Source organism: Lygodium microphyllum, chromosome 25 (assembly GCF_053477565.2).
Source record: "Lygodium microphyllum isolate KBCC chromosome 25, Lygodium_microphyllum_v1.1.10, whole genome shotgun sequence".
Lineage (NCBI taxonomy): Eukaryota > Viridiplantae > Streptophyta > Polypodiopsida > Schizaeales > Lygodiaceae > Lygodium > Lygodium microphyllum.
This window is the reverse complement of record NC_141159.1, coordinates 5,955,591-5,983,554: the sequence shown is the minus strand read 5'-3', so window position 1 is coordinate 5,983,554 and position 27,964 is coordinate 5,955,591. Positions and strand designations below refer to the sequence as shown.

General features: G+C 42.4%; 1 protein-coding gene across 6 annotated transcripts in view; it reads left to right on the top strand.

The window, feature by feature from the left end:
- Window positions 1-10,138: 10,138 nt before the first annotated feature.
- Window positions 10,139-27,964, top strand: part of LOC148013868 (uncharacterized) — a 273,317-nt gene continuing 255,491 nt past the window's right edge. For 3 of the 6 annotated variants that reach the window (XR_015688595.1, XM_087666324.1, XM_087666323.1), the window contains exon 1: window positions 10,139-10,459. Coding sequence is in view for 5 of the 6 variants with exons in the window: in XM_087666324.1 (XP_087522450.1) it covers window positions 10,259-10,459 (201 nt within the window). In the remaining variant the exon portion in view is untranslated. The remainder of the gene's footprint in view (window positions 10,460-27,964) is intronic. The other 3 variants (XM_087666322.1, XM_087666320.1, XM_087666321.1) reach the window with 3 other exon arrangements.

Sequence of the window (27,964 nt, the reverse complement as noted above, 5' to 3'; positions counted from 1 at the left end):
CAAACATCGAGTCTGTCTGCAACATAGTGAACGCCAGGTTTGTCCTACAACACATTGAATATTAGGTCTGTCGTGCATAGAGTAAACAATAGGTCTATCCTGCATAGCTATTGTACATAGAGCAAACAACATGTTTGTCCTACACAAAGTAAACAATAGGTTTGTCTTGCAAATAATAAACATCAGGTCTGTCCTGTACAAAATAAATATCAAGCTTGTCCTACATAGAGTAAGTAGCATGTATGTTGTTTGTGCCATGAAGAAGAGGCCTGAATTCATGTGTGATCTGGGCTATCCATGATGACATTTTTGCTGCTATTACTGGCCATACTGGAGCACTTGCTAAAGCTCAATTAGGTCTACTTGATGCTGGAAAGGAGCCCACACAAGCCAAGAAGTGGTGTCTAAAGTATAGAATTGATGCATACCTTCTTGATGAAAGGTGAGAAGGATCGAAGCTTGAACGCAAGAGCTATGGTGGGAGAGTAAGAGTAAGAAAGAGAGAGACAAGAAATGGGAACTCCAACAACCACAATGTGTGGCCAGGCCTTCCTTTATTCAAACTGTCACTAAAATAATAAAGAATAAGTGATTGTGACGAGTGCTCGCCACCTGCAGTGTGCAATGGCGGGTACTGACAATGCAGTAATACACGGGCGGCTAGGTGGAGGCACCTTTACCCCCAACAACCTCCCACTTAAAGGAAAATCTGCCCTAGTGAGAGAGAAAAAAGAAAAGACAATACACCATGTACACATGTATCACATGATGAGAAAAAAGACGTCATCTCATCCAATGCCCATCAATCTCCTAAGGAAGGCAAAGCGCTCGGTAGTCAGGCTTTTCGTGAGCAAGTCTGCAGGATTCTGCTCAGTCAGAATCTTGACAAGGTCAACAAACTTGTCCTCAACGACCTCGCAAATGAAGTGATACCTCACCTCAATATGTTTCGTCTTCGCATGGAATACAGGATTCTTGGCCAACTAAATGGCACTCATAGAATCCAAATGCAGTGTAAGCATAGCATCTGTCATACCAAGGTCTGTAATCAAACGGCCTAACCAGATAGCCTCCTTGCAAGCCTTTGTGGCTGCAATATACTCAGCCTCTGTAGTAGAAAGGGCAGTACACTTTTGCGCCCTGGACATCCAAGAGAGCCCCTTCAGCATAAGTGAACACATAGCCAAAACTGGACTTCCTACTATCTACAGGTTGTGCATAATCAAAGTCAGTGTACCCCACGACTCATATATCTTGGCTGCCATAATAAAGACACATATATGTTGTGCCTTTCACGTACCTCATGATACCCTTCACAGCATCCCAATATTTCTTGCCAGGTGTAGCCATATAACGTGCCACAACCCCAACTGCAAAAGCAATATCTGGATGGGTGGCTATTATGGAATACATAAGACTGCCCATGGCTGATGCATAGGGAATCTTGGCCATCTCGGCCCTCTACTCATCTATCTGCGGACAATTGGCCTATGAAACCTTCACATGAGAAGGTAATGGACAACCAATAGGCTTAACATCCTACATGCGAAAGCGCTCAAGGACTTTATGTACGTACTCCCTCTGTAACAGATAAAGGAGTCCCTGAGATCTATCGTGCGTGATGCGCATACCAAGTATATGAGAGGCCTGTCCCAGATCTTTCATCTCAAAGCTCTTCTTGAGCTAAGCCTTAAGAGCATCGAGCTCCTCATGAGTTGTCTTTGCTAAAAGCATATCATCCACATAGAGTACCAAAATCAGTAAAGAACCATCACGGGCTTTCTTCGTGTACAAGCACGGATCCATAGCACTGCGGCTGTAGCCCTGTGGCTACATGAATGCATCAAACTTATGGTACCATTCCCTAGGTGCTTGGTTCAAGCCATATAGACTCTTCTTTAGCTTGCACACTAGGTGTTTTCTGCCAAGGTCTGCAAAGCCCTTAGGCTACTCCATGTAAATCTCATCATGCAAGTCCCCATGTAGAAAAGCCGTCTTGACATCCATTTGGTACAAGTCTAGGTCAAGCTATGCAACCAAGGCCAAGACTAAGCATAGGGTGGTCATCTTGACCATAGGAGAAAAGACTTCATCAAAGTCAACACTGTGCTCTTGCTTAAAACCCTTATCAACCAATCGAGCCTTATATGTCGGTTTGGGGTGTCCAGGGGTACTTTTTAGCTTGTACACCCACTTGTATGGCAAAGCCTTCTTACCCTGAGGCAAGGAAACCAAATCCCAAGTCTTATTCTTATGCAATGAGTCAAGCTCAGATTGCATAGCCATTTCCCAAGAGTGACAATCACCCCTGCACATAGCCTCATTATAAGTAAGAGGCTCTCCTACATCTATAACCAGTACATAATCCATAGAGGGTGCAAAATGGTCAGGAGGTTGTCTATCTCTAGTAGAACGCCTCAACCTAGGCTCTACTACTTGACCGACATCCTGTCTAACATTAGCATGTCTAACATCTTGGCCATGAGCATCAGGTGATGTTGCACGATGTTTAGCTGGCCGTGGAGCGGGCTGAACAGGCGCAGGTGGCTCCTCCTGAGAGATAACTCTGCGTACCTCAATCACATTTTCAGGATGCATATATATTTTTTCCTCATGAAAGATGACATCATGGCTACGGATCACTTTCCGCCGCCTGCGGATCCCATAGATGGTAACCCATCTCTCGTGCATCTCCATAGCCACTGAAAATGCATTTGACACTTTTAGGATCCATTTTATTGTGTTTATCCTTGGGAACATGGCAGAATGCCTCACATCCAAAGACATGCAAATGATCATAAGAGGGGGGCTTGCCTACCCACACCTCCTCTACAACCTGAAAGTCAATGCCACTACTAGGCGACCGGTTAATGAGATGCACTGCAGTAGTAATTGCCTTAGCCCAAAAGTGCTGCGGTAAGCCAACCTGGCTAAGCATGCTACAGACCCTTTCCTGAATTGTCATGTTCATGCGCTCAGCCATACCATTTTGGGGTGGGGTGTAAGGGGGGGTCAATTGACGCTTAATACCCCGCTCATCACAAAACTGCTCAAATACACATGATACATACTCACCCCCATTATCCGACCTTAGGTATTTGAGCCTTTTTCTAGACTGGTTCTCTGCCAATGCAAGCCAACGTTGAAATATGTCTAAGACATCGGATTTTCTCTTTATGGGACAAGCCCAAACCTTACGTGAGTAATCATCTATGAAAGTAACAAAGTACTTTGGCCCACCAAGCGACTGACAGGGCATTGACCCATATACATCTGAGTGCACAAGAGCCAAGGGCTCATCCATGCATTTCTTACCAGACTTTTTATGCGTATTTCTAGTCTACCTGCCATACAAACAATGATCACAAGAATCAAAATGCGAAGAGTCAAAAGGCGAAAGATACTACAAAGCACGGAGCATTTTCATTCCTTTAAGAGACATATGCCCAAACAAGCATGCCAAAGGGATACATGAGGAATAGAACCCATTGTCATCACCAAGACGCACAGAACCAGACATAGTACGATAGGCATGAAACCAATCTCTACAGGGTGTCACATGAAATGGCACACTCGAATCCAAGAGCCAGCACTGTGCATACATAGAGTGTATTTCAAAAGTCTGTAAGGCATAGCATGAAGAAGTTGCAAGTATGTAATCGTCATCTGAATCAATGGCCTGCCTGACATTAACCTCTTCTATCTTCACACTTGACTTTGCAGGTACTATGTTGCACTCAAAAGACTTTTCATGCACTTTATCTTTTCCCTTTTCCTTACACTTATCATTGCTCATTTTATGGCACTACAGCCTGATATGTCCTTCTTTCCCACAATAATGACATGTAAGATCAAACTTTCGTCCTCGTGACTTACTGCAACCACGTGACTTGGACCTGGACTTCTGAGAGTCCTTGCCCTTATGATCATTATCATGCTTGCCATTTCTGCCACCTCTAATGGTCAATGCATGTGAAGAGCGGGAAGCATCATTGTTTATCCTGTTGATTTCCTTAGTCAATAAAGCACTCTCAACATCTTTGATTTTCAGCCCATCAAGCTTATTTGTGCATATGGCAGTATGAAAGACATCCCATGATTCAAGGAAAGGTGCCAAGCAGAAACAACGGGTGCAAATTGTCTTTGAACTCAATACCCTGTGACAACAAACTCTTCATGATAGCATGAAACTCACTGAAATGAGATGAAAGGGAGGTCCCCTCCTTCATGCGAAGGTCCATTAACTGCTTCAGCCAATACATCTGTGACACAGGACTCTCTTGCGCATAGAGCTCCTGAATCTTCTCCCATAAATCCCATGCACTCTAATTCTCATTTTCAACAACATTATGATGGACCTCTTCTAAGAGTGATAAAATAATGATAGCATAGCTCATCAACTTCCATCCAAACATCATCATCCATATCCTTAGGTTTGACACCTTTGAAACGCAAGGGTTTAATCTGTAACTTCTGCACCAAAACCTGCCATATTTGGGACTTCCAATACCCAGAGTTGGTATCATCCAACTTGGCAATGTTAAAGAGAGCTGTGTCTTTCAGATAACCAGCCATACTGTCCCAAATCAATGCAAAAAGGTAAAATTATAGGTTGCTGTAATTAGCAGAAAATGCACTAGAACCACTGTTAAAACATGCTAAAAGAATGGATTTTACCAAGAGAAGCACCTATCCATTAAATATGACCAAGATAACATCAAATAGTAAGCATTACCCTCAGAGAAGTGCTCAAAATCTGCAGATTTCAGCTTGCTATAATAAATGGCAGATTTCAGTAAATGAGAGCTAACTGTGCCAGAAGTGGATTCCAAGTCAATCATATATGCCAATACCATAAGCAACATCATGCGGGCATAACATAGGCATATGACAGTCGATAAGCATGAATCCAACACCCAAACATGTCATGAAATATCTACCAGTGAGTAGGCACACCCCCCAGTCAACAAAGCAAAGTGTGCCTGCCACTACCAAGACTTGACACAAGTAGGTGTCAACGCACAAGGAAAGGGACCCAAGTCAAAGAGTCAGCTCATAAGCATTGGAAGGAACCAAGAATTATCCCAAAGGATAAGAAATCCTAAATAGTCTCAAAAGCTCAAATAGCATAGACTGCTTGCTCAATGTCTGTCAAGCATCCAAAGACGCTCCCACTGGCACAAAGGCCGTAAATATCAAGTAACAAAGCTCGAACAAAGCATATACAAGCACCAGTGACAAATGTCCAAGATCAAGCATCAATGAGACATCCCGGACATGGAAGCGATGTGACATCCATATGTAGCATCCATAGACATCAAGTATATACCAAAATAAGCTATGGCAAGCCAATAAATCTCCACAATCGAATGTCAAGCCCAAGTAAAGCTCCAATAACATCCAAGCTCAAACAATGTAACTGACATAGGTAGGTGGCATGAGTATAAGTGCATGTCCAAAGTGGTCAAGTATAGACTGATAAGTGCCAAGATACATCTAAGATAAATATCCAAATGCTATGGAAAGCAGAGCTCAAGCTCAACCAATGATTAAGAAGCAATGTCGAACTCTTTTCCAAATCCTTGATGGTCAATACATCAATGTGCATCTCCAAGACATGATCTGAATAGCATAGGCATAAGCATACATGAGTAGAATAGCTTCAATCCAACTGTTTACAGCTGACATTCACTGCTCTAGACTGAGTATTTCAGGCCTCAAATCAGTACCAAAATTATGGCAATCCATTAACATAGCATCATCATACATGTAGACATCATCCGGGCATCAATATGCATCGAGTGATCAATCCCGGTAAGCATAGACTTCAAGATATAAGTGCTGCCATGTTTTGGCTAGATCTAGGACTTTTCAAAATAGTCAATGGCTGAGCTAAATCAGCTCCAAATGCGTCTCACATAAGAGGCATAACATCCACAAGTGATCCGGTATCAATAGACATCAGTAGAAGCATCACATAAGCCATAGGTATACAAATACATGTTGTCTCAGACCTGAAATCTATTGCAGAATATTTTGTCATTAGAATTTGGCAAATCCAACATCACCATCACGTCCGAAGCGTGCCAAGTGCCAAAATCCCAACTTAGACTCTTACCTTGCCTAAATCAGGTTCCAAATGCCCGAGATATGACAAAAAGAGTGATTTTTGAGCAATTTTTGTAAACATGCGCAAATAAAACATGAGCATGCTGCTGTACTTGAGGGGCCAAATCAGGGTGGGTAGGGGATAAGAAAGAGTCCAATGAGGGCCTCCAATAGGCCTACACAAACCTAGGACAAGTCTAAGCAAGAGGTGAAGAGAACAAGCTTCAATGATGGAAGCTATGCCTGGCTCTTCATGAAACCCTGTTGTTGATGTCAAAGAATGGCTGAGAATTGAGTGAGAAGCAAGCTCTCATACCTCGTGTGAATGCCGGGGAAGGCTATGAAGTGCTCACGAAGGACCTACTTTGATACCAGTTGAAAGGTGAGAAGAATTGAAGCTTGCACGCGAGAGCTATGGCGGCGGGAGAGAAAGAGCAAGAAATAGAGAGACAAGAAATGGGAACTCCAACAACCACAATGTGTGGATGGGCCTTCCTTTATTCAAACTATCACTAAAAGAATAAAGAATAAGTGACTGTGACGGGCGCCCGCCACTTATAGTGTGCAGTGGCGGGTACTGTCAGTATAGTAATACACGGGCAGCTAGGTGGAGGCGCCTTTACGCCCAACACTTTAGGGGCAACCATTAAACCTTGAGTTGTAGGTTTCAAATCTGAGTTGAAGCACATTGAAAAGAAGCTCCTTGAACCAATGCTCTAATACCAGTTGAAGGAAAATGCCCGAGTGAGAGCACGGGTAAGCAGAAGCAATGGAGGAGTGAGCTATGGTAGATGGAGCAAGAGAGCAAGAGAGAGAGACTCATGATGTGGGAAATCCAACAATCACAATTTGTGACCTGCCTTCTCTTATTCAAATGTCATTGAAAGAATAAAGAATGAAGCGATAGTGATGGGTGCCTGCCACCTGCAGTGTACAAATGTGTGGGTACTGTCAGTGTAATGAATACATGGGTAGTTAGTCATAGGCACCTTTACCCCGAACAACTTACATAACCTGACATTCTAATACCACAATAACTATAGCATCACTAAAGATTCTACGAGCACCACTGAAACTACAACATAACATTCTATGAGTACCATGTAATCTATGTCATCACAAAAAATACTAGATGCTTATGGAGATATTGTCCAACAGCACAAAATGCTAGTATGATTCATTGAATTTCCATCTAGGCCACCAAATTGAAGGTTTCTTCTTCATATAAGAGAGTATGAGAACGTAATGCAATCTTAATATTTTGAATGCCAGCTTCATGGTGAATGAGGAAGATCTCAAAACATACATCATTGAATACACAGAAAGAAATCTGTTGGCCCTTGAGTGGACCCACCAATTGATGAATACAATCATCTAAAAAATCCTGATAATCAAAGACAACTAGTAATATGTACAACATCTCAAACAATTACCAACTACCAAAAGAATGTGGCATCGACACAAACCAAAGTACTACAACTCAAACAAGAGTTCAAAACAATATCTCATAATACTACGACAACAATACAACAAACGATCTATAATCAACTTATAAATGCAATGTTTGGCTTGCACATTGTCCATGGCATGCTAGATAGTGAAAAAATCTTTCTCATACTCTACTACACTTGCAACCTCATTGCCAATAATAAGAACATGCTATTGGTAGCAAGCATAGGAGCAGGCGTAGCCAAATTATCCAACCTTTCCAGCACAGTTCAAGACACTAGTATGTGCATAATAATATCCAACATTATTACAAGAGATAGAGAAATGATTCATTGCAATAAGAGAGGTAGATACAATCCTCATTGACAAAATGTCCATTTTGACACAGAGAGAATCCACTATGAACAAGGTCTTGCTAGACACCAAAACAAATAGAATCTTCACATAGATAATCAAGTTGCTACATTATGGAAACAATATCTCCCTAGAGGTATTGGTAAAAGATGTTGCCATGAAGCACTTATTTACCCTGAGTGAGGGGTATTTATGAACTCTTGTGAGGCGTTCTTATTGGCCCATGTGAGGCATTTATTAGCCAACCAGAGGGTCCTCCATTATGCACCAAGGTATATTATTACTCAAGTGCCTTTGGAGTAACCTTTGACCATTTATTTTTGGTATTAATAGATGTTTGACAATTTATATTTTGAGTGTTGTTGAACACGATTTGTTTATAATGGTTTTTATGATGACATATTTGTTGTTAGACTTGATTGATATGTAGAGACTTATTTGTTGTTAGACTTCGTTGACATGTAGAGATAGGTGAGGATATGTCCACTGTGTTGGGCTAAGCATTAGCCAATTCTGGACTATTCACATTTATTTATTTGTTAGAGCAAGATATTTACAACGTTGCCTACATTATTTATTGATTTTTATTTGTAAGGTGTAATGCCATTAGCATTAGACAAATTTTAGCCATATAGTTAGATCTTTTATTTGATTTTAAAAGAGTCATGAAGAACCTTAGTGCAAATAAGTAAGCAAAAAGCTTACATTATTTATGTAAAATGGTTTTTTTGGGGGCAAAAAGTTCAATAAAATCACCAAATATATATATTGAGGAGATCCCTCTCAATGCATTGGGGAATTTGCACCCAATTTTGTGTCATTCACTCTCTTACTTTTTTTATGCTTCATGCTTTCTTGTGATTTCTACTAAATTTTAAGTATTTAAGTTCTAAGCTATGGTGGAGTGACCTCAATAAAAGAGAATAACCTAGTAAGTAGCGGTGCATTGAAAAATACACTAGAAGACAACCAGCACATGCACAATTTGAGTGTTTGTCTATGAATAAAAGCTCCATTCTTTATACAATATCAAATGGGTGCTTATTGCAAATTTTAGGACTAGTGAGACACATGCAACTAGGTCTAGGCATTGGCATTTTGTATCTTTCAAGTGCTTGTTTCTTAATATTTCATTAGAGTTTAGTTTATGCTCCATTACGTGAAATTAACCAATCTTCGTAAAATTCACATGTTTTAATACACACATAATCTAAAAAGGACTTGCAATCAACGAAGCTAGCAAAATGATTTTTAAATGGAAGTTGAGAAGTGTGGATTAGATATTATACAATTGATTAGTCTATTATATTAAGTTTTCTCTATTTTAGAAATAGTATTTTACATCTCCTTGGCTGTCCACGTAGGTTGTTGTAAAGCCAAAAGTAGTTGCATCTTTCTTCAAGATCATTTTTTGCTCTAAGCTTTTAGTTGTATATATGCTATTTCTCATAGCCTCTATCTTGACCTCAAAATTATCATAAAATGGTTGCTAGATTTAAATGGTTTTCTTAAAATTTTAAATGAGTTTTCTTTTGTGTTGCCGGACTCTTTTTTCAATATTCGTAATCTAATTACTTGTTGTTCTACTTCCCTATTATGTTGTAAATGAAGTGTTTGGTTTTGTTTCTTTACATTGCCACTTTTGAACTCACTTATGTACATTGCTTGGAGTTGGGCCAAATGATGTGGTTGTTGTACTTGAGGTCACTATAGTCTCTATGTTGGTTGAGGTGGATATTGTGGCCCGATAGGATTTTGGTATCTTGGGGGATTGCCTCTCCTTGCAGTTCTGTGGAGAAGATTGTTATTATTAGAGGCAATGTTTCTTTTTTTCGGTTTAATGCATATAGAATGACTTTTTTAGATGGAAAAGAGAGATTTACATCTATGAATGATGGGCCCAAAATCTAATAAGACTTAATGCGAGGGGGTGGAGGGCGGGATGTAACAAATACCGTGTTACTTTTTTAAAACACATATAGGCTATATCCACCACCAATTCAGGATGCACATGTCACCTTTTAAAAAAAAAAGTATGTGCCACCACCAATTCAGGATGGACATGCCTTGTTGAGCTGCCCCATTACAATGAAGAGAGCAAATTGTGACCCATGCCTTAAAATTTTCACAAAAGTGTGCGCTACATATAATATAACTAGTATGTTTTGACGACTTGACCGGTTTTAGAAGTCAGCTGCATGTACTTCATCGCCTTAGCAGCAGGCAGTTGGTTATATGAAAGCGTGAATTTCCAACGTCATGATTTTGAGAGAGTGGGAGGGAGGAGAGCGAGCGAGCGAGAGAGTGCGCGCGCGCGCGCGCGAGCACGGATGTGTGTGTGCCCTCGATGGTTCAGCTTCGTCTTATCAACAGCGCAGAAGAGGGCAGTAATAAGCGCTTGAATCAGTTCGGGCCGCGCCACCACCATCAATATGGCAATGCCAAGGCTCCTGCATCCTCCTCCTTGCGCCCTTCTTCTCATTCAGCCCGCGATTCCTCCGTCCCGCCGAGAACTCTGACCTACACCGTCGTCCACGTCTCAAGCCAGGTATGCGTCACCTGCCATGCAGTGGGAAATGGGAATCGTCTACCTTTCCTTTTGTCATGCTGTGGAGGTGCATAATACAATGGTGCGCTCTCGAACAGTGAGGGACTTATATGATGAGCTTGCCCTATAGCAGAATTACGGCGTGGATCGGCAAGATTCACTTGACGAGAATGGATGGATTACGGAATATTGAGAGTTGAATGCTCCCTTGATCCCCCTATCTTCTAGCTCTGTACTAACGGAGATTCGTGCGAGGCCTGATGTTTGGTCGTTAGTGGTGTTGGGGCGGCTGGAAATGGATTCCTTGATTGCTTCAAGGTTGTTGCACGTTGGTCAGTTTTGCCAACTTCGTGAATCATAAGGTATAGCCTGTGGTTCCAAACGTAATGTCACGGCCTCAAGAATTGCTTTTTAAACCTTGAAGGATATGCATGACTGGTTGCAGAAGATGGGTATCAGTAGTGTCCAGGGTCACATACTTTTGGAATGCAAAGGAGTCAAATTTGTCTTTTACCCACGGTGGAAATACGCAAACTTATTGTCCCAGGTGTTTAGTGAGACATCCAAGGAATCTAAGTCTTTTGCAATACTTCCCCAAAATTGTTTTCCCACAGCAAGCATGTGGGAAACGTTTTTGTGTTAACCTCTTAGGCAATAGAAACATTACAGTCTCCACAAAGATATGGATTTGTCAGCCAAGGATAAGAATGCATTGAATTTCCATAGCTGAGTCCTTTGTATTTGTATACACAAAAGTGAATCCATATGCTTCAGCATTGATGATGCATTGCACTATTAACAACTTCCATCAAATCATTATGTGCTGTCATTGTATGATTCAGCATCGATGATGCATTGCACTATTAACAGCTTTCCATTCAAATCATTATGTGTTGTCATTGTTTGAAATGTTATGAGCATTGCATAAGGTCGAATGAAGTACTACTGTTACAATGCTTGTTAAATCTCGACCTTTGAGGCTATGTGTACGGTTTCAAATTGCTCAAATTTGAATGATCCCCCTTCTGAGAAAAATATCATTTTGCTAATGCCCTCGCGGGTTTCCATCCCGTGTCTCCTTAATATGATTCCAGCACTCTAACATTACTGCAGCCCGTGCACTTTATCATGAAGTGGAATTTGGTTATCATGAAATCGAGTAAGGCAAAAAGGCGGATCTGAGACACCCCAATTCATCAATAAGTGCATGCTGATTATGGTTTTGCAACTCTTAAAAAGTCTTGGATAGCAGGGGATAGTCATTCAATGAGAAACCAGCACTAGCCATTTGGGATATCTGAGAAGAGTTCATGTGGGATCTATTGGAAGGATTTGAGACAAATTTGTCTATGAGAAATGTCAAGGCTGGTCATGACATGTTGATTTGAAGGTGGCACAAGTGGTAATGATTGGCATGGTCTCTTTTCATCATTCTTTTGATTTGCATTGTGCTCAACATCGGTTTGGATATGACCAAGCAACTTGGAGTGATTGATGGCAATATCTGTATACTAGCTTTGTGGTGGGAACTATTAAGAGTACTTAGAGAGCTTCCACTCCTTAGTCAATTTTGTTACATTATCTCTTTTTGGGTGAGGATGGTTGTCACATACAAAAATGAGAATCTCTATTGGATATGCAACAAGCTGATTCTTTTTAAGATAAGGCGTGGAAGACCTCTTGGATCATAGATTAGTGGGGAAAGAAGGGTTATAGGCAACGTTTCAATATATTGGCATGCTTTGTGGCCGTCACGGACATGCCATGATCGAGTGCACGGATTAATTCTTGCCCATGTCATATGAATCCACACCCCATACGATTAACAAGATATCTACGAGCCAACCATGCGAACCTAACCTTGTCATATCATCATGGAATCTTCTAGAATATCGCATGCATCATCGATGATGTCATTGTGGAACATTCTAGAACATCTTTAGCCACCCTCTAACACCTATAAAAGGAGGGGCTCGCCATAGAGCTCCTCAGTCTTGCCAATGCCAGTCTTGGGAGCTCAAGGAGTCGAGACTTCCAAGTAAGTAGCTTTGAGTTCCAGTTTTAGTTCTTGTCTAGTCATGGTATCTAGTCTTGTCATATCTTCCATTATACTCTTGTTGTCTTGTCACTTTGAAATCTCGTAGTACGAGATCTTGTTTAGTACTGTCTTGTATCTTGTTCATCCTCGTCGAGTGAGATTTGGTAATTTTGATATCTTGTATCCATACCTACGGTATCGGGTTGTGGGATCCTTCATATCCTATCGAGTCTTGTTGTCTATACCTACGGTCCCGGGTTGTGAGATTTTCCATAAGTTATCATTGTACCTTGGTGCTCCTATGTGAAATTATCTTGTAATTATAATTCTTGTAACAAATCTTGCATCTAGTCTAGTCTCTTGAGCATAGTCTAGTGCTCCCATAACAGTTTGACAAGACTACTTTCTAGCCCTACTGAGCATCATGAAGGCGATCCTTGAAAGAATCGTGGCCTCCCTTCAAAACCTCTAACAATAATTCCAAGACTTGAATGAACGACAAGCATAGCTTCAAATAGAATACCCTATGCATCTAGGCTCTGCGCTTCAAGAGATGCAAGATCAGATCTGAGACTTACAGAATAACAGAGGAAGTGACCAGATGATTCTGCATGTTTATTAACCCCCAACAAGAGAACCCAAGATTAGCATGCCAGGGAAGTTTAATGGTGACCGTTTGAAGTTCAGGGGATTCATGCAACAAGTAAAGCTCTAATTTGCATGCAATTGGATAGGTATCCAGATGAGGCTTCCAAGGTGGGATTCATTGGGACTTTGCTTTGTGGTCAAGCTTTATCATGGTTCGACCTGATCTTGGAAAAGAATATGCCAATACTTCATAACTATGAGGCATTTCTTTGCGAGCTCACTTCCACATTTGGAGATGCAAACATTGGTCAAGTAGTAGAAACAAGAATTTGGAAGCTACGACAAGGTAATTGCCTTGCCTCTGCATATGCATCTGAATTTAGGCAATTAATCTGTGACCTCACTTGGCATGAGGAGTATTTTATAAGTCAATTCAGATGGGGTCTTCGAGATGACATCAAGGACCTCATGCTCACTATGCCTGAGGCAAAAACACTCAATGATTATATCATGCAAGCCATCCAGTGTGATAATAGATTATTCGAGAGGAAGCAAGAAAAGCGAAAAGAATTAAGGCCTCACCAATGGAACCTAGCTCCATTTAGAGAAGAAATCAAGCCCGAACCGATGCAAATAGAAAATACCAAATTCCAACCCTTGACCCCACAAGAAAAGCAAAGACGAAGAGGGAATCATCTATGCTTATATTGTGGAAACCCTGGACACATCACTCTAAATTCCCTAAGTAAGAGGGCAAGAACCCCAAGAGTTGTTGCAACCACCCTTGAGTAGGAAAACGAGGATGTCCGGTTGTGAATGAGACCATACAACCGAACCTTGATATAAGAAAGGGTCTCTTGATTCCAGCCACCCCTATGGAAACTTTCCTTGTCATAGTCCAGATGATCATGCCAAGAAAGACCCTTTCCCTCAAAGCCCTGGTTGACTTCGAGGCCTCTGCATGTTTCATTGATGATAGCTTTCTGAATAGATACAAGATTCTAGTACTTCAAAAGACCAATCCTACACCAGTTGAAGTTGTGGATGGAAGGCCTCTAGTATCTAGAGATATTACCAAGGAAACTTGATCACTCATGGTGACTCTTGGTGATCACAAATCTCGCGTATGCTTTAATGTCATATCCAATCGCACAAACCCAATCATCCTTGGAATGCCTTGGCTAAAGAAACACAACCTAGAAATTGATTGGGTTAAGCAAAAGATTACACGTGAAAATCAAGGAAAGTCAGTATATCATATACCAACTCAAAAATCTAGTAAGGATGAGTCAGTCAAGCTACCAAGCCAGTATCAAGAATTCCAAGATGTCTTTGACAAAAAGAATATAGATCTCTTGCCCAAGCATAGACCATATGATTGTGCTATAGAACTCCATGAGGGGACTCAACCACTTTTTGGACCCATCTATAGGCTATCCCCTAATGAACTAGCTGAACTACGCAAGAATATTGATGAGAACTTAGCCAAGGGGTTCATTAGACACTTGAAGTCTCCTATTGGAGCCCCAATTTTGCTCGTGAAAAAGAAAGATAGGTCACTTTGAATGTGTGTGGATTATTGAGGACTCAACAAGATAACAATCAAGAATCGATACTTTTTGTTGTTGATACTAGAGCTCTTAGAATGCCTTGGAAAAGCCAAGATCTTCACAAAGATTGATCTACGAGGGGCTTATAATCTTGTACGGATCAAAGAAGGAGACGAATGGAAGGCACCCTTTCGCACAAGGTATGGTCTTTTCGAGTATGTTGTTATGCCATCCGGTCTCACCAATGCTCTTGCAGTGTTTTAACATATGATGAATGATATCTTCTGAGAGTATCTAGATGATTTTGTAGTTATGTACTTGGATGATATCTTGATATTCTCAAAAGATCCAAAGGAGCATGAATACCATGTAAAATTAGTTTTGGAAAAGCTCAGAGAAAAATGACTATATGCAAAACTTGAGAAGTGTCTTTTCCATAAGACAGAAGTGGAATTCTTGGGATACAATGTCTCCCAGAGAGGAATCTTCATGTACCCCAAGAAGATTGAGACTATTCTTGACTGGCAGATACCCACATGTGTCTGCGATGTCCAATGTTTCCTTGGCTTTGCCAACTTTTACAGGATATTTATCAAGGATTACTCAAAGATAGTCACACCACTCATTAGACTCACAGGAAACTGAAAGTTCTCATGGACCCCAGAAGTCGAGAAGGCCTTTTAGACCTTGAAGACCGCTTTCACTACTGCCCCAATTCTAGTCCACCCAGATCCTACCAGGCCATTTTTTTGGAGACCGATGCATTAAACTATGCCTGAGGAGCCATCTTGTCCCAGCATGGAGATGATGGTTATATGCATCAAGTGGCATTCCACTCAAGGAAGTTCTTTCCTTCAGAGATAAACTATGAGATCCATGACAAAGAACTCCTTACCATTGTAGATGCCTTTGATACTTGGCATCATCATCTTGAGGGTGCAACCCATAAAGTTACTGTCTATATAGATCACAAAAATCTAGAATACTTTATGACAACCCGCATCCTCAATCGAAGACAATCCTGTTGGAGTAACTTCTTATCTAGGTTTGACTTTGTCATCACCTATCGCCCAGGACGTCAACAATGCCAATCAGATGCTTTATCAAGAAGATCCGATCTGGCACCTAAGAAGGGAGAAGAAGCTTTTGATCAACAATGAGTGATACTACTCAAGCTAGAGCACTTCTAGCTAGCAGCCATCTCCAGTTGTCAACAAGATGATCCTACCTTGATCCAGTTAATCCATGAAGCCCTACCGCATGATGATTTGGCCAACACTGTCAAGAGAAAAAATCAAGAGGGAAAAGGAAATGAAGTTTGTGAGTTTCAGGAAACTAATGGATTGTTATACTATAAGGATCTACTTTACATCCCTCTAGGAAAGCCGAGATTCTAGGTACTCCAACAATGCCATGATATCCCAGTAGTAGGACACTTTGGAGTTAATAAGACCTTTGAGTTTATTTCAAGAGATTTTTGGTGGCCCGAGATGTGGAAATAAGTTAAAGAATATATAAAATCATGTGATACTTGCAAGAGGGCCAAGGTACCTCATCATAAACCACATGGCCTCCTGCAACCCTTATTCATTTCAACGCAACCTTGGTCTTTTCTCTCCATGGATTTCATGACAGATGTTCCCAAATCAGACAAATATGACTCTATTCTTGTTGTGGTAGATAGGTTTACAAAAATGGCAAATTTCATCCCTATCATCAAGACCATCACAGGCATAGCTACCGCTAGACTCTTCCTCAGATACATTTTTAGATAACATGGACTCCCAGACGACATCATCAGCATCGGGATTCCCAATTCATATCTAGTTTTTGGAAGAGCCTTTGCAACCTCCTTGGAGTCCAAGTTAAGTTAGCCACAGCTAATCATCGACAGACTGATGGTCAAACAGAATGGATAAATCAAGTCCTGGAACAATATCTCTGTTGCACCATCAATTACCATAAGAATGATTGGTTTGAGCTCTCGCCCTTTGCAAAGTTTGCTTATAATAATAGTACCCATACATCTACAAAAAAAAAAAAAACCTTTCTTTGCAAACTATGGCTAGCATCCAAGGACGGATGTACATCTCTCCAATCAAGTAAAGAACCTTGCCGCTTGAGATAAAGCTTAACACCTAGCAAATATTCACCAAGAACTCAAGCAACAAACCTCACACTTGGGAACTTGTAGAATATCTCCAAAGAGCATCTCTCAAAGTTAAAGAATTTCACAAGAGGAATCCAACAAGACTTGGACCAAACCACCAAGCCTCTCCTCATGGAACTTGTCGCTAGAGGAGGGGGTGATGCCACGGACATGCTGTGATCAAGTCTATGGATTAATTCTTGCCTATGCCATATGAATTCACACCCCATGCGAACACACCCTTAACAGGACATCCTCGAGCCAACCATGGGAACCATCCTTGCCATATCATCACGGAACCTTCTGGAATATCGCCTACATCATTGATGATGTCATCATGGAACATTCTAGAACATCTTTAGCCGCCCTCCAATACGTATAAAGGAGGGGCTCGCCATAGAGCTTCTTAGTCTTGCCAATGCCAGTCTTGGGAGCTCAAGAAGTCGAGACCTCCAAGTAAGTAACTTGGAGTTCCAATTCTAGTTTTTGTCTAGTCATGGTATCTAGTCTTGTATTGTCTTTCATTATACTCCTGTTGTCTTGTCACCTTATAATCTCATAGTACGAGATCTTGTCTAGTATTGTCGTGTATCTTGTTCATCCCCATTGAGAGACATCTTGTAATTTTGATATCTTGTATCCATACCTACTGTCCTGGATTGTGGGATTCTTCATATCCTATCGAGTCTTGTTGTCTATACCTATGGTCCCAGGTTGTGGGATTTTCCATATCTTGTTAAGTCATCATTGTACCTTGTGAACTTACATGGGATTATCTTGTGATCAGAATTTTTGTAACAAATCTTGCATCTAGTCTAGTCTCTCGAGCACAGTCTAGTGCTCCCATAACAGTGGTGATGCGTCTTAATCATGTTCTCTTTCTTTGCAAGGCATGCTATTGTTTTTGGGAGGAGCTGATTTTTCACATTGGAGGCTAGGATCCTTAGTTCCTAGTTGAGTTTGGCTAGTGTACAAGCTCTTTACAGTTTTGTTGGAGTGACAATGGAGCCAATATTTTTTGGGGACCAACAAGTTTTGCTATACAATTAAGGATTGTGATAGAGGGCTCATATTGTTGGATTTATTCTAGGCTCCACACTCTTTGACTACTCCCTGCTCTAGTTAATACTTTTTGAGAGACATAAATGAGGTCTCTCTAGATATTAGGATCCCCAATCACCTCTAGTACGATAACGAGCTAAGGTTACCCGTCACATAGGTCTGTGTAACCAAATCCTTTGTAGGGGAACATGTTGGCTGATATTTGGAGGAATGTTTATAGCAGATCAATACCTTCTTTTGGAAGGAGGGAAGTGTTGGGGGTAAAGACGCCTGTGCCTAGCCACTTGTGTATTAGTTACACTAGCAGTACTCGCATACCTGCACACTTGTACACTATAGGTGGTGGGCGCCTATCATTGTTACTTCGTTCTTTATTCTTTCAGTGACATTTGAATAAAGGGAAGGCCGGTCACACATTGTGACTGTTGGAGTTCCCATATCTTGTGTTTCTCACCCTCTTGCTCTTGCTCTTTCCACCATAGCTCTTGCTTTCACTTTGTGCTTTCACTTTAGGGCTCACTCCCTTCAACTGGTATCAGAGCCATCTTCCCCGAGAACTCGAGCCTGGACCTGGCATTGCTTCAGTTTGTGGAGAAAAGCTTCATCTCATAGTTTCAATGGCAGCCATGGATTCTTCACCCAGAGGTATGATTTAGTGCTCTTCTTCTTCTCGCTGATAGCAGACTTGTTGAGGCAAGCCTTCCCTTGGCCCCAGTCATCATTGCTCTGAGCCAATGTTGGCAGCAAAGGCAGCAACAACAGCAGCAACATCAACGTGATTTGTGCCTGTTTGTTGCTGCCCACTCCCTGATAGTTTCAGCTCCATCCTCCAGCACTTGGCACTCCCCCTGGCTCTTGGCAATCTTTGGAATCTTCTCCAACATCTTTGGCATGAATTTGGGCATTAGTTGGAGCTCTTGGGATTAGCCATTGATTCATAGTTTGTGATAGTTTGCTTTCATATAGTTCAAGACAACACTTCATTCATTGTCTAGAGGTTATGTATGCTTCCTGGGATGTCTATTTGATATAGTACTTGCAGTCAGGCTTTTTATGCCCTTTGCGTCCACACTGATAACAAGATCTTACTGTTTTTCCTTGTTTTTGCCGCGATTTTTGTTCTTATTTGCAACATTTAACCTTTTTTTAGTTCTTCTTCTTACATTGTAGGTTGATCCAACATTTTCCCCACTTGCCTTGCACCTAATCTCTTCATTGAGAATAGAACTATGCTAGTACTTGCAGTCAGGCTTTTTATGCCCTTTGCATCCACACTGATAACAAGATCTTATTGTTTTTCCTTGTTTTTGCCGCGATTTTTGTTCTTATTTGCAACACTTGAGCTTTTTTTAGTTCTTCTTCTTACATTGTAGGTTGATCCAACATTTTCCCCACTTGCCTTGCATCTAATCTCTTCATTGAGAATAGAACTATGCACACCATCAAATATCAAGTTGGGATTGTTGCTCAATGACACAACCAATGCTTTCCATGAATCGGGCAAAGTCATGAGCAAGAAGATAGTCCTCAATTTAGGATCAAAAGTTGGCAAGCCTGCATCTTGTAACTGACTCAAAATACCATTGAAAGCATTCAAATGCTCTAAGACAGGCTTAGACTCATCAAGCTTCAAGTTGACCAACTTTTGCGTGAGATGTATGTGATTGACAAGAGTTGTATTCTCATATATAGCCTTGAGTTTCTCCCAAACTGTATAGACAGTAGCAAGTCCCTTGATATCAACCAATATATTATCTGTAACAACCATTTTAATATAAGTAATGGCCTTTTTATTCATTTTAGCCCAATCCTCATCTAACAAAGCAAGAGGCTTATGTTCTGCCAAGGCATCATCACAATCCTTCAGAAAGAGTATACCCTACATACAATCTTTCCAAAGATCAAAGCCATTGCCATCAAATTTACAAATCTCAAAGAGATTCTTTGTGTCAGATGTAGATGCATTGCGAACCATCTCCAACAATAAAGTATTGCAATAAAAAGCTGCATACTTTCAGCTAATATCAAGGTTGCTGAATGTAACAACAAGTACACACACTTGTACTTCCAAGATGTTCAAGAAGCAGGTGTTTTGTTGCAATTTCAGTCTCAAGTACTGATTACAGCATGTACATGAATCAAATGTGATACATTAGTATTAATGACAGCTCCCACTTTAGTAACACATCACCGTAATGCCCAAATGTAATAACCCAAGTGCTGTATATACCACTGTTTCACTGGATAATGAGTATTCAGCAATACATATACCAAGAGAAGCCATCCTTTTACAACATTTGAAACATCCCAAGTTCAAATTTCTCCCACTCAGCAGTGAATCTGCTGTAAATTTCACTATCAAAGCTCAAATCAGCTCAAAATGCATCATCGATGTAAAAAGCTCCAAAATTTTTGCAGTGCATCTGCCCCAATTGCATCAATACATCCTTCCGAGCATCAAATACGGGAAAATGTTGCAGAAATTTCACAAATTTTGCAAAATCTTCAAATATCGGGGTTCAATCGTGCACAAATTTCAATGAAATTGGCTCAATTGAGCAAAATTTCACTTATACATGAAAAGCCCCAAAATTTTTGAGGCATGTGCACCCAATGTCTGCAATTTTTGGGTCAACAATCATTATTATGCGTGTCCAACACCAATTTTGGGAAAAGCCCCAAATTTTCAAGTGTAAATTCGCATAGATCTGTGCTCTATGCTTGCGCGTGTGAACCCCGTTAATAGATAAGGGGCTTGCTTTAGAAATAAATTAAAAAAGTAAAAAAAAGTCAGAAAATTGACGAAACAGCCCCACCCATTGACTTGATGCATGTCACATTGCCCCGTCACCTACAGAGAACATCACCAGTCCTACATACTGACGTCACCAACCCCTACATACTGACGCCACCAACCAACCACAGTTGGTGCGTACACTATCTTAGTTGCCACATGGAGAAATTGTCCCTCTTGTCTCGCAATTGCTGCCTATCGCTTATTGGAAGCGTGATGCCTACTGTTGCCTAACCTGCTTGAGTTGGTTGCTTGCTATGTATCCGTTTGCTACACATTTGATGTCGATAGTTTGTCAAACCTATCGATTGTCAGTTAGACTTGCACCTGGTGTTGACCGTTGTTGCCTGCTTGGTATTGGTCACGATTGCCTACACCGATTCTCGTGCTCTGATACTAGTTTGAAGTGTGTATGTAAGAGGAATCAATTAGAATATACACATTGATCAAGGTGCAGCAGTAGTTGAGTGAACAGTCAGCGAGAGTGAGAGTCGACGGATAGGTGTGTACCAATGTGGTACACACAAAGAATAAAAGAATGTATTTAAACTTAGGGTACAGTACACTTAACCTGCACGTGTAAAGTAATATACACACGGGAGTAGCGTAAGGGTCTTTACACCACACCCAACAAATGAATCGACCGTGAAGAATGAGTGATAGAGGCAGCCTATAAATAGGCAAAGACTATTTAGGGTGGTGCCTCGAGGGAAGGTGTCGATTGTCTAGGGTGGTGCGTACCAATGTGGTACACACAAAGAATTGTTGGGTATCTCACACGCCTTACTTACGCCTACGCTCATATGGGAGTGTGCGGGTGATCACTGGGACACTGGGGCACTTTTTACTCTCGGTAGGAGAGGTTTTTTCCCCCAGATTATGTGCACTATTTTGTATGTGCTTGTGGTGCACACTTACGGGCACTTACTGTGTTCGGATGTGAACAGCCCCTTATAACTCTAAGGTATAAGGGTTATCATTTGTACTTTCAGCTAACACTCTATTCAGTACTATTGCATTGGGTGTCGTGCTCAACTCTGTCTCTCACTCTCACACTGTCTACTGCACTTCAGCTGCACCTCGATCCTCTCCCATCTGACATTTGGTATCAGAGCTCAGCTCAGAGCAGTCTTCAGTCTGCAGTCTGCAGCCCACGCCAGTTCAGCCAGCCCCCGCCAGTTCTGCCCCAGCTGCCTGTTCCTGTCAGTCCGTCAGCGCGCAGCACCAGACGACACCTCTGCCCAGCGTGCAGCTCCAACAATCAGCGCGCAGCACCGCCCTGCCCAGCGCGCCACCTGTTTCCACCACCCAGTCCTGGGTACCGCCTCCTCTGCCCAGCGCGCACCCAGTCCTGCCTGCGCGTGTCACTGGACCTGCACGCCTGTACCTGTGCGTCAGTCCGACTGTACCCAGCAGTCATTATCTCGGGAATCGTGCCCGTCGTCAACACGCAAAGGTAACATTCTGCACTTTTCTTTTACACAGGAGTTCATGCAACAGGTTCAGTTTTCAGCATTGGGAAACGTGCTGAACAGCAGGTTCAGTTTTCAGCATTGGGAAACGTGCTGTGTCTGTCTGTGACACATTGAATGCACATTTTGGGGCTTTTGTAACAGACATTTGTGACAGAAATTTTGGGCAGAAAATTTTGGGGCTTTTGATGTTTTAGTGCTGCTGAGCACTAATTGCACCTTGGGAAGCGTGCATCAGTGACAGTTTTTGTGACAGAGTACCCTTTGCACATTAATTGCAGACTTGTGTTTGCTGCAATTTCTGGAAATTTGCAGATTTCCAGCCCGTACTGCATTGACATTGCTCTATTACCTTTTGGGAAATAATGGCAAATCAGGGAGGAGATGTATTCACCTATGTGTCCAAGGAAGACCGATTGGATGGGAACAATTATTCCCTTTGGTCTTTCATGATGAAGAATGTATTAGTGGCAAAAAATTTGTGGGATTATGTCAGTGGAGAGGAAGCACGACCGGGAGTTGTGGCTCCCGCTACTCCTCCTCCAGGAGGACGTGCAAGAGGGCAACCTCAGCCCCCTCCACCTCAGCCCGCTCAGCCACTTCCCCCAAGAACTGTAGCTCAGAAAACTTGGGATACACGGGATGCACAGGCTATGTCGCTGATTGCATTGGCAGTTCAGCGTTCTATCATTCCTCATATTCGTTCAGCAGCTTTTTCACAAGAAGCTTGGTTGATATTGGAGCAGATGTTTGCAGGAAAGAATGAGACTCGCATCTCTTTCTTGAAGAAAGAGCTAGAGACTCTAAAGATGAATGAGGGTGATTCTATGCAGGATCATCTCAACAAAATTCAGGACTTGCGGGAGCAACTCATGAATGTGGATGAGTACTACTCAGATGCGCAGCTGATTTCTACGACATTGAATTCACTGCCTCCCTCTTACTTGGCTTTTCATACTGCCTTGAACCTCACTATGAGGATTTCGAAAGAGCCCATCACTTTCATTCAGCTTGTCAGTTTGCTTCTAGAGGAGGAACAAACTAGACGGAACAGTGGTGTGGATGGTATAGCCTCTGAGCAGGCTTTTATGTCAAGGCAGAAGGGTAAAAACAGCCAAGGGAAAAATGCTTCGCAGAGTTCTGGTAGTAGTAACACTTCACAGACAAGTCAGAAACAGGGGGGCACGCAAGCCAAGAAAGGAAAATGCCATTACTGCAAGAAGCCTGGCCACTACATCACTGAGTGCAGGAAGCGCATCGCCAAAGAGAAGAAGAAGGAGTCAGGGATGTCTGTTTCTGCAGCTCCTTCCACTGCTAGTGAGTCCGCGTCCTTTGTTGCAGACAGGGACTATTGTTTTTACACTTGCAGTTATGATGTCTCTTGGGCTGATAGAGCATTTAGCTCTACAGAAGATGCTGACACTTGGTTCTTTGACAGTGGTGCTTCACGGCATATCACATCTCGTAGGAATTTGTTTGCTTCTCTTGGTGCACCTCCCGTTGGGAAGTCTGTTCAGTGTGCTAATAATGCATCATACCCTGTTCGTGGTATTGGGGAGATTCAGCTTACAGCCATTGATGGCTCTATTCTCCGCCTACAGGATGCTTTGTATGTGCCTGGCATTAAGAAGAATCTGCTTTCCATTTCTTCTATGGCACGTTGTGGTTTGCAGGTCACCTTTGATGATGACCGTTGCATGGTCCGTGACAAGGAACACATGACATTGGTCTTAACAGGTTCTCTGTGTCATGGGTTATATGAGTTGGATGCTCTTTCGGTAAATCAGTCTGCATATTTGACATCCACTCTTACTCCTGCTATGTTAGAGGCAGAGTTATGGCATGCTCGTTTGGGGCATGTAAACTATGGCAGCTTGATGCTATTACAGCGTACTCAGATGTTGGATGGATTACCTCTCTTGGAGAGACCTCCTGAGCATTTATGCGAGGGTTGCATTTTGGGGAAAATGCATCGTTTCTCTTTTCCCCATGATGTTGCTTTTAGAGCAACAGCCAGATTGCAGCTTGTGCATTCGGATGTTTGTGGGCCCATGCAGACACAGTCATTGGGTGGTTGTTACTATTTTGTAACATTTATTGATGACTTTACACGTTTGTGCTGGGTCTACTGCTTGAAAAAGAAGTCAGAAGTGTATGATGCATTTTTGGCTTTCAGTGCACTTGTGGAAACTCAGTCTGGTTGCAAGATTAAGACTCTCCGTTCGGACCGAGGGGGGGAATACATGTCCTCTATGCTGAATTCTTATTTGCAGCAGAAGGGCATTATCCATCAGTACACTACTGCATATACTCCACAGCAGAATGGGGTAGCAGAGAGGAAAAATCGGTCACTCATGGAGATGGCCAGATGTATGCTGAAGGCAAAGAGTTTGCCTCATAGTTTTTGGATGGAAGCCGTCATGTGCGCTTGCCACATTTTGAACAGATGCCCTACCAAGGCCTTGAAAACCGTCACACCTTTTGAGGCTTGGCACAGCCGCAAACCTTCTGTTGGCCACTTCCGTACTTTTGGGTGTCTTGCATATGCCCATATTCCACAGGTACTTCGAAAGAAGTTGGACAACAAGGCTGTAAAATGCATCTTTATGGGATATAGCAGCGAAAGCAAAGGCTACAGACTCTATGATCCCGTGACCAAGAAGGTTTTTGTCAGCAGGGATGTTGTATTTGATGAAAAATCAGAATTATCCTTGGCTGGTTTTGATACATATCAGGCTGCCCGTGATGTCTTTGAAGGGCTGCTGCCCATCACATTTGGTGATTCAGCTGGTACTTCAGCAAATGAACCTAATGTTCAGCCAGCTGCTCCTATGGAACATGCAGTAAATCAGCACATTGCTGAAACTGAAATTCAGCAGGAACTTGTACACAGTCAGGAAGCAAGACAGGTGCCTAGATGGTACACGCAGACTATGAGAGATAGTCATTTGGAAACACCCTTGGCTGGTCGTACTCGAAGGCAAACTCGACTGCATGATTCAGCACATTCCATGGAGTTTGTTATGGCAGCATGTACTCATGATAATGAGGAGCCTGAATGTTTTGAGGATGCACGACATAGTGTGCATTGGATGGCAGCCATGCAAGCTGAATTGGATTCTATTCATAAGAATCATACTTGGGATTTGGTGTCTTTGCCAGTTGGCAAGCGTGCCATTGGTACGAAATGGGTCTACAAATTGAAAAGGAATGCAGATGGATCCATAGATAAGTACAAGGCCCGGCTGGTAGCTAAAGGCTACGCACAGAAAAAGGGCATTGACTATGAGGAGACCTTTGCTCCTACCTCCCGTATGACGACCATTCGGTCTATGATTGCCTTGGCTGCACATTTTGGTTGGAAAGTGCATCAGCTGGATATAAAGACTGCATTCTTACATGGGGAACTTCAGGAAGAAGTGTATGTACAGCAGCCCATTGGTTTTGCAGTTGAAGGCTCAGAAAATTTAGTATGCAAGCTGAAAAAAGCTCTATATGGTTTGAAACAAGCTCCACGAGCTTGGTACGCAAAGATAGATGCTTTCTTGCTTAGTCAGGGGTTTGTAAACAGCCCATCTGAGTCTACCCTTTATGTACATAAAGAGGGGGGATCCATGCTGATTTTGTGTCTATATGTAGACGACCTTTTGCTCACTGGAACACATGCTGATCAGATTTCAGCATTCAAAAATAATTTACAGCAAACTTTTGACATGTCTGACTTGGGCATTTTGCACTACTACTTGGGCATCCAGTTTGTACATAATGCTAGAGGCATTGGATTATGTCAGTCACGGTACATTGGGCAACTTCTAGAGAAGTTTGGCTTACAGGATTGCAAGCCAGTTTGTACACCCATGGAACCTGGGCTGAAACTGTCATTACATGATGACAGTGATTTGTTTGATATCCATACTTATGCTCCAGCAGTGGGATGTCTCATCTATCTATGCCACACTCGGCCAGACATACAGTTTGCCGTTTCAGTTTTGAGCAGGTACATGCATCAGCCTCGTATGTCGCATTGGCAAGCTGTGAAGCGTGTGTTTCGTTACTTGCAGGGTACTAGAGCTCTTGGATTGCTTTATGCCAAGGGGGGACCACTGCAGTTACATGCTTACAGTGACTCTGATTGGGCTGGTGATTTTGATACTCGTCACTCCACTAGTGGCAATTGTTTCTTTCTTGGCTCGTCATGCATTTCTTGGCTTAGCAAGAAACAATCCACTGTTGCCACGTCGTCATGTGAAGCTGAGTACAAGGCAGCCTTCACTACTGCAGTTGAGTGCGTATGGCTTAGACGCTTACTTGCTGATTTGGATGTATCTGTTACGGAGCCTACTCCTTTATATACTGACAGTCAGAGTGCCATTGCAGTGGCACGGAACCCTGTGTTTCATGCTCGCACGAAACACATAGAGATTCACTACCACTTTGTCAGAGAGAGGCTACATGCAGGTGATATCAGCCTTGTCTACTGTCCTACCACCAGCAATGTGGCAGACATCTTCACCAAAGCTCTTCCACGAGATAAATTTGAAGCATTTCGCGATGCTTTGAATTTGACGCCCTTTGGTGGCGGATGATCCTTGTACACTTGATCACTCTTCACTCCAGGGGGGTTTGTTGGGTATCTCACACGCCTTACTTACGCCTACGCTCATATGGGAGTGTGCGGGTGATCACTGGGACACTGGGGCACTTTTTACTCTCGGTAGGAGAGGTTTTTTCCCCCAGATTATGTGCACTATTTTGTATGTGCTTGTGGTGCACACTTACGGGCACTTACTGTGTTCGGATGTGAACAGCCCCTTATAACTCTAAGGTATAAGGGTTATCATTTGTACTTTCAGCTAACACTCTATTCAGTACTATTGCATTGGGTGTCGTGCTCAACTCTGTCTCTCACTCTCACACTGTCTACTGCACTTCAGCTGCACCTCGATCCTCTCCCATCTGACAAGAATAAAAGAATGTATTTATACTTAGGGTATTGTACACTTAACCTGCACATGTAAAGTAATATACACATGGGAGTAGCGTAAGGGCCTTTACACCCAAGAAATAAATCAATGTGAAGAATGAGTGATAGAGGCAGCCTATAAATAGGCAAAGACTATTTAGGGTGGTGCCTCAAGGGAGGGTGCCGGCTGTCTAGGGTGGTGCTCCACTGTGGGTGCCTAACCCGTTTTGGGGCTGTCCACTGTGGAACCCTAAACGCAAAACACAAAATGCAGGTGAAGGGTTTCTCAACACCGTGTCTCAGGCCCAAAAAGGGGAACAAGACCATTACCCTCTGAGGTAGATAGGGAATCCAAAAAAGTCATGGATCATGGACTCCGAAATGTCTAAGGAGGAAGGAAGTGCTGTTGGTCGTGTAGAAAAAGATATCTGGGGGTGGTGAAGAGCTTCCAAAGATGGCCTCTCGAACTTGAGTAGGCGAGGGTGGAGAAGGGTGGGGCTCAAACTGAGCAATGAGTGGGCAACAATCGTTGCTTCTCAATGGAGTGGACTAGGAAGCCAAAGAAGAGGAAGGAGTGGAGCAGCCACTGTCTCTTGAAGGAGTGGATTGATGAGGAGACGGTATCAAACAATCATTGTCTCTCGATGGAGCGGATTGTAGAACTGCGGGCCATGGTAGCCACTACACCCGAAAATAGGTGGGAGAAGAGTGCTGCTGGCATTGTGAGAATCTCTAGGAGGTTGTAGCACCAATCGATCCTCCATGTGCTCGAAAGGACTTAATATGTATCGGATGCATCTTATTACCTTGAGCATAGTACTCTGATAGCCAATGTTGAATGATCTCTATGGCCCAGAAAGGAGAGGTGGTATAGGTAGTGCTAGGTGGG